The sequence below is a fragment of the Meleagris gallopavo genome, chromosome 4 (assembly GCF_000146605.3).
Source record: "Meleagris gallopavo isolate NT-WF06-2002-E0010 breed Aviagen turkey brand Nicholas breeding stock chromosome 4, Turkey_5.1, whole genome shotgun sequence".
Taxonomy (NCBI): domain Eukaryota; kingdom Metazoa; phylum Chordata; class Aves; order Galliformes; family Phasianidae; genus Meleagris; species Meleagris gallopavo.
The window spans coordinates 63,288,066-63,295,334 of NC_015014.2; the positions used below are offsets into that span (position 1 = coordinate 63,288,066).

General features: G+C 48.8%; 2 protein-coding genes across 2 annotated transcripts in view; both read left to right on the forward strand.

The window, feature by feature from the left end:
- LOC116216608 (keratin, type II cytoskeletal 3-like) overlaps positions 1-1,511 on the forward strand; it is a 3,497-nt gene extending 1,986 nt beyond the window's left edge. Inside the window, exon 4 of the mRNA XM_031553295.1 lies at positions 1,359-1,511. Within this exon, the coding sequence (XP_031409155.1) occupies positions 1,359-1,511 (153 nt within the window). The remainder of the gene's footprint in view (positions 1-1,358) is intronic.
- A 443-nt stretch (positions 1,512-1,954) lies between these two features.
- Positions 1,955-6,419, forward strand: LOC104910878 (keratin, type II cytoskeletal 6C-like). The gene is made up of 9 exons (XM_010710534.2): positions 1,955-2,642; positions 3,422-3,636; positions 3,808-3,868; positions 4,007-4,102; positions 4,252-4,416; positions 4,547-4,672; positions 4,875-5,095; positions 5,385-5,419; positions 5,524-6,419. Exons 1-9 carry the CDS (start codon positions 2,037-2,039, stop codon positions 5,790-5,792), a joined length of 1,794 nt encoding a protein of 597 aa, XP_010708836.1. The 5' UTR covers positions 1,955-2,036; the 3' UTR covers positions 5,793-6,419.
- Positions 6,420-7,269: the final 850 nt, after the last annotated feature.

The following is a 7,269-nucleotide window of genomic DNA, read 5'->3' on the forward strand; positions in this document are numbered from 1 at the left end:
TTGTGGAGCTGCCGTGTGGGATGTTACAAGCAGCTCCTCAGGTGCTGCCTCCCGAGAAAAGCATCTCCCAGTGGTATTTGGCAGTGTGGAGGGAGGCCATGAGCAGATTACAACCTGCTTTTTTCCAACAAAACCCAAGCTCTCCTTCATTTCTCTGGGATTGTCCTTATCTTTTCTGGGGACGCCAGCCAAGGAAGAAGACCATTCTCTTGGAAGGCAAAGTGTCCCTGACTCAGTGCTGGAATGGTGCCCATTCTCCAGCTGCAGCCTGTGGCACTGGGCGAGCTGCAGATGCCTGGAGACGCCTTGGCCAACATTGCTTGAGTCCCTTGGGTGTGACATTCCCCACTCTCCCATGTCCCGTTGTGTGAAGAGATTGGTGCCCAGCATCCTCCCTCCCAGTGACATCCAGAAGCATTTATGTTATTCTATGGGATGCTTTTCCCAAGTCTTTTAAGGCTGAAGGCTGATACCTGTGTTATTTTTAAACAGCACTTTGTTGCCCAAGTCTTAATGGAGATTCTGAGTGTAAAAGTTCATACACAGATCATTTGAACAGCCTTATGTTCATGCTTATTGTTGTTTTAAGTGTTTTGAAGGTCTTCAATATATATTTTCTTTGTCATCTCTTGATTACTTCCTCTGGTTGTATTCCAGAGGCAATGTAAACGTTAATACCTATTTCATACATTAACTGAAATACTTTTTTACCTTCCAATATCTAGGCAGACAATGCACACAGAAGGTGTTTCAAATGGTATTTACAGATCTCTGCCTCCTTTTAACCACTACCTGTATGCTAGGTTCTTCAAAATACTTGTACGTTAGTTTTATTTTATAATTTCTACCCTTTACATAGAACTTTATGAATAATTGTTGTAAATTTCATTCACATGCAAATCAAAAATCAGCTTCTTTATTTCAAAGATGTCCTACGGAGTACACATCTTACCTTACCCCAAGAAAAACTTGAAAATAAGAGTATATACTATTCCTTAGGAGTTGAAATACTTCCATTCCTTAACATTTTTCCTCATTAGTTGTCTCATCTTTGGAAATAACTGAGTAAAGAAGAGATCAGCATCATTCCCCAAAGCAGGAGGAAGCCCTCGCCATCTTGAATTATTAATCTGCTTTTCCACTTTTGTAGTGCTTGTCTCTCTGCCCTCGGTCACAATCAGCTCCGTGAAGTGTCCCATCCTTCTCCCAGGGTTGTCCTTCTCCATCACTGCCAGATGAGCACAGGAAAGGAGCAGGACAAGGCATGGTGTGCCATCTGCTCTGCTCCATCCTTCTCTAAGCTCCCGCTTGTGTTCTCAGATTTGAGGAGACTCAATTGGAGGGCATTTAACCTGCAGGGTGAAGACACTCCCATCCAAAACGCCAGCACTCACGCCCCAAGATGTCATACCTTCCGAGCGGGAGACAAATATGCTGAGTCTCTTCAAACTTTGGTGTCACGAATTCCCATTGAAGATTGGGAAACTTCTAATATGCCGAAGGCAATTTAACCTATAAAAAGGAGATTTAGGGTGTGTGTGAGGAGTTGTGAAAGCTATATTATAGCTGTTATTTCATCAAAACTTCTCCGTTCCATGAAGGTTTGATTGGGAAGATCTATATCTGCAATTATTTGGGGCTATTAAAGAAGGTTGGGAGTCCAATGAGGGGCTGAAGAAATGTACATTACCATGCAAGATGGTTTCCAGCAGGTCATAAACCTATGAAAGTCCACTTAGTCACTGAGACCTATTTCAATGTTCTTTTATTCACTTCTATATTGCAGGGTGTGTTTCTAGGCAGGCCCAAATAAGGTAAAGCTACACTGGGCATCTGTCAACAGCACCATGCTGATGAAAATAATAAACTGGTTTCCACCTTCACGCCCAAGAGCTTCAGGAGCGGATAAAAGGGAATGCCCGAAGCTGTGGAGCCAGAGAAGGCTGTGCACACTTCTCTCCACATCTGTCCTCACAGCACAGCTCCGTTGGTCTTCCTACTCTTCCTGACTTTGACTCTGCTTGGAAGAAGCAGCCATGTCTCGGCAGTCTGCCTGTAAAAGCTTTGGAGGAGGGAGTAGAAGGGGCTACAGCTCTTGCTCTGCTGTTGGTGGCGGCTTTGGAGGAGGTGGCGGCAGCAGAAGCAGGATCAGCTACAGCTCGTATTCTTCATCCAGAGGAGGAGGAGGTGGTGGACAGTGTGGAGGCTTCAGCAGCAGGAGCCTCCATAACATGGGTGGCAGCAGAGGGTTTGCTGCGGGTGGGTGTTACGGCAGTGCAGGCAGAATGGGTGGCTATGGAGGAGGAATAGGTGGCAGAGGAATGGGTGGTGGAGGAATGGGTGGCTATGGTGGAGGAATAGGAGGAGGAGGAATGGGTGGCTTTGGTGGAGGAATGGGTGGTGGAGGAATGGGTGGTGGAGGAATGGGTGGCTTTGGTGGAGGAATAGGTGGAGGAATAGGAGGAGGAATGGGAGGCTTCGGTGGTCCTGGCTTCCCTGGAGGCATCCAACCAGTGCACGTTGACTCGAGCCTCCTGCGGCCCGTCCATGTTGAGATCGATCCTCAGATCCAGCAAGTGAAAAACCAGGAGAAGGAGCAGATCAAGACTCTTAACAATCAGTTTGCCTCCTTCATTGACAAGGTGAGAACTTAGGACCACTCTTATGTGGAGATGAGCGTTTTGAACAAATTCCTGTAGTGTGCAAAAGGATTACATTCCTTGCAGTCAAGTTTAATGTTACTTGACAAAGTCTGCAAGACTGATGGCTTTGTAAGAAGTTGCCATTCAAGTCTTATTAAGTAATACTGAACAATGAAACGGGTTTTCATGCTAATGGAGGATTAAAGACAGCATCATCAGGGCATGCTGAACATTCTCTTGCCCAGTAATTTCTTCAGCTTACTTTGTAGTGATTCAGGGTAAAGTCATCATATTGTATTTAAATGTCCTAAGGAGATCTCATTACTGTAGTTCTATTTGATGTCATTTTCTTTTCAAGAAACCGATCCTATTAATGTAATAGTGTTAAATACATTTCTAGTGATCTTGGATAAATTTAATTTCGAACAGAAACTAAAGAAAGACAGAATCTTTGGAGAAGAATAGATGAACAGTAAATGAGACAGTAATTGCTTTCTTGACTTAACTTCACCTAAGATGAAAGTAATGTATAAAACTGACATGGAGAGAATGGAAGTTACTATTTCAATTGGCAAAGAGTTTGTCCATAACTGAAAATATCAGAATGGCCTCAAAAACAGTAATGCTGTGAATCATCATGCACTTTAGAAACTTGAAAGTTTGAGTCAGCCACAGTGGGTAATTCTCATAGCTTCCAGAAGGAGCAGGAGGTCTAAGAAGTCTGATGCCTCACAGCATCCCAAGGTGAAGGTCTCACACAACCCCCTGTGGGCTTTCAGGTGCGCTTCCTGGAGCAGCAGAACAAGGTTCTCTCCACCAAGTGGGAGCTCCTGCAGCAGCAAGGGCCCTCGGGACCCAGGAAGAACCTGGATGTCATCTTTGAGAATTACATCCAGGGCCTAAGGAGGAGGTTGGAGTCTCTGTTGGGACAGCGGGGAGAGCTGGAATCTGAGCTGCAGAACATGCGCCAATACGTGGAGGAGTACAAAACCAAGTAAGTGCAGAGAGCAGCAAGGCAGGAGAGCTGGGGCAGCATGCAGGTCTCTATTGTCTGCCCGTGGGAGCTCTCCAGGAGTGGGAGAGGGGTTCTGTGGAGGAAAGAGGAGGTACCACCACTACTTGATGAGCCATGCAGGAGACACATCTGGCTTGTCCTCTTCCACAGGTATGAGGAAGAGATCAACAGGCGCACTGCTGCTGAGAATGAGTTTGTGGTGCTGAAGAAGGTAAGTGCAAGGGAACAGGATGGCAGGATGTTGGGAGGAGGCAGATGTGGGACAGAAAGTTTCTGGTTGGAGACAGTGCTTACTGGCTGCTGATAGGGTGGGAAGAAGCCATGGTCCAGAGTGTGATTTTTCCTGTAGGATGTAGACTGCGCCTACATGACCAAGGTGGAGTTGGAAGCCAAGGTGGGAGCTCTGACTGATGAGATCAGCTTCCTGAGGTGCATCTATGAAGAGGTAGGAGCCTTTCCTGGGCTGGGATGGATGATGAGGGGAGATGTGGCTCAGGATCCTGCAGGTGGATGGGTGCCTATGGAGGATGTGTGTGGAGCATCCCTTGGGCTCCTCTGCTCCCGTGCTCAGGTTTACTCCTGTGTTGGTTGCAGGAACTGGCTCAGATGCAGACAATCAGCCGGGACTTGTCTGTGGTGGTGTCGATGGACAACAACCGGCACCTGGATCTGGACAGCATCATCGAGGAGGTCAGACGTCAGTACGAGCAGATTGCCCAGAACAGCCGGGCTGAAGCTGAGGCTTGGTACCAGAGCCGGGTGAGCTGGGGAGTGTCATGGCAGCTGGGATGGCCCCTTACTGCTGGATGTCTCCATGCCATGGAGCAAGGGGACTTTTGGTTTCTGGGTAGGCTGTCTCATGGATGGTTTTCTATGCCTGTGTTATCAGTATGAGGAGCTGCAGAGCACTGCTGGAAGGCATGGGGACAGCCTGCGCAACACCAAGATCGAGATCCAGGAGCTGACCAGGAATGTCCAGCGGCTGCGGGCTGAGATTGAGAACGTGAAGAAGCAGGTAGGGATGTGTGGTATCTCATTGGATGCCTTCGTTAGGCTCAAATGTTGACTGTAGGTTGTGGGGCAAAAATGTATTCTTCAACTACCAATACTGACTTTGTAGAGCATTTCCTTTCATCCTTGACCCCTCTAGTCTGGGTTTGAGGATTGCTGGTAGGGGACAAAATGTGACCTGAGGGAATGCCATTGTCCTTCCTCAGAACCAGCAGCTGCAGGCAGCTATTGCTGAGGCTGAGGAACGGGGTGAGATGGCCCTGAAGGATGCTAGGAGGAAATTGGAGGAGCTGGAATGTGCCCTGAGCAAGGACAAGGAGGAGCTGGCTCGCCTGCTGAAGGAGTACCAGGAGCTGCTGAACATCAAGATTGCCCTGGATGTGGAGATTGCCATGTACAGGAAGCTGCTGGAGGGAGAGGAGAACAGGTGAGTCCTGACACTGTCCTCCCCTTGCCAAGGTTGTTCCTCTCCTTATGATGGGCTGAGTGTTCATAATCTCTCTGTCCATAGAATTGGGGTCACATTTACTCTAATTTTTCCCCAAGTGTTTATGATTAAAATATAAATGAGGTGTTCACAGGGACTGTGTCTGTCCCAGTGTTACTGATGGGCATTAAAAGAAACAGGAACTCAATGAAGCACCTTGGCAACTGCACTGACCTGAAGAGCTCTGTGTTGTATTGCATTGACATCTTATGTTCCTCTCCCTGCATAGGCTCTGCGGAGACAACCCGTCCAACGTCAATGTGTGTAAGTAGCTGTGCGTCTTCCTTGCACAAATGATTTCTCCCATGTTTTGCTGGAATTCCCAGGCTGCCCCTTGGCACACACGTGATCCTCTCCTTCTCTTGCAGCTGTGGTCGGCAGAACCACCATTGCTGGAGGCAGAGCTGGAGGCTTTGGTGCTGGCAGCGGCATGGGAGGAGGAGTATGCACAGTCGGAGGAGGAAGCATCATCGGAGGCAGCTGTGGGGTGGGAGGAGGAGTGTATAATGGGGGCTTCTCCTCTGGGAGTGGGAGGATGTGTAGCTCTGGAGGTGGCACCTTCATTCCCGCGGGAGCATCCTCGGTCCGGAGATGTGTCACCACCACAACGGTGAAATCTTCGGGCGTGAAGTACTGAGCCCCAACCTCAGTACCACCAAGGAAAGAAGCATTACCCGCCTCCAGCCTGTGGCACATTCCCAGAATCCTGCAAAGAAATGAAGCATCCCGCCTCCTTCCCGGAGGCAAACAGCAGCAGAACACCACCCTCTTGGCACCGCTGCTGCTTTCCCCACTCCATCAGTCTCCAGGGATGAAACATTTATGGCCCCGCTAGGAAATATCTCCCTCGGGGTTACCCGTCACCGGAGAGTTCATCCAAGAGCCCTCCTTCCCTCGTGCCAGGCTGGCTGAGCAGAAGTGTGAGCGGATCTGCTCTTTCCTTTCCCTTCTGAGGTCTCTTTTTCAATGGCCATGTTCTCCTTTGCGCTTCCTGCGCGTCCTGCATGTTGCCTACATGCTTGTTTCAGCTGTATTCATGGAAGCAGAAGAAATGTGGCAATGCCCCATAGTCAGGCTTAGGAGTGAGAAGCAGTTCTCCAGAGGATTTGGCAGCTTTCATATTTTATTGATTTGTATCACTCTTCTCCTTCACAACTGACATGTGCATGACCCTATTGCAATCCTTCTGCTACCGGAATTTTACTGCCTTGCTGCTTTCTACCAACATCCCTTCCCCCAGATTCTTTCATTACCAATAAACTGCAGACAGGTGAAAAGATTTCTCTGTGTTGTGTCATTAAATGTTCCCTAGGGGAGGGTACAAGAGGACACAGATATTGCTCCTTGCTGTAGCAATGGCAACACAGTGGCGCAGAGCCGGGCACATCCCTCTGTACAAATTGCATCAAATGGGGACATGATAGGGACGTGCAGCAGGTTGCCTGTCCCCATGAGTATCCAGTGCTCTCCAGGCTAAGAGCTGCCCAAATGGGGAAGGAGGTGGAAGATGGGCCCTCATCTTCGTTACAGAGCCACGTGGCACCACCCTGCTCCTCCCCAGCAGGATCCCTGCGTCTACAGGAAAGAAGAGCCAGGAGCATGGCATGGGAAGAGGACAGGGTTTGAACATGTCTATGGAACATGATGGTCTGAGTGTGATAGTTGGGACGTGGCAGCTGGATTGGGGTGGGGTGAATGTGACCATTGGGATGAGGTATAGTTGGGATGTGGCAGTTCAAATGCAATAGCTATGATGTGGTGGTTGGATTGGGGTCGTTTGAATGTGGCTTTTGGGATATGGCAGTTGGATTGGTATGTTTTGAACATGGCCTTCAGGATATAGCAGCTGAATTGGGATGTTTTGAATGAGGCCCTTGGGATATGGCAGCTGGGAACTGGCAGCCTGAATGCAGCCATTGGGTTGTGGCAATTAGCCAGTGGTGGTTTGAAGATGGACATTAGGATGTAGCCACTGGGACCAGCCCAGGGCATACACAGCTACCCCACTTCCACCACATTGCATCCCTGCTGTGGTGGCACCTGGAATTCCAACAAGATGTGCTGGAGACCTCAGTAGGGGATGTATTCCATATCTGGTTGTCCTCCACTTCCAC

What these genes read in the sequence shown, in the direction of transcription:
- LOC104910878 (XM_010710534.2), top strand. Translation starts at nt 2,037, where the DNA reads ATGTCTCGGCAGTCTGCCTGTAAAAGCTTTGGAGGAGGGAGTAGAAGG. An exon ending in TTGCCTCCTTCATTGACAAG is followed by an intron (nt 2,643 to 3,421) that starts GTGAGAACTTAG and finishes GTGGGCTTTCAG; the next exon opens with GTGCGCTTCCTGGAGCAGCA. An exon ending in TGAGGTGCATCTATGAAGAG is followed by an intron (nt 4,103 to 4,251) that starts GTAGGAGCCTTT and finishes TGTTGGTTGCAG; the next exon opens with GAACTGGCTCAGATGCAGAC.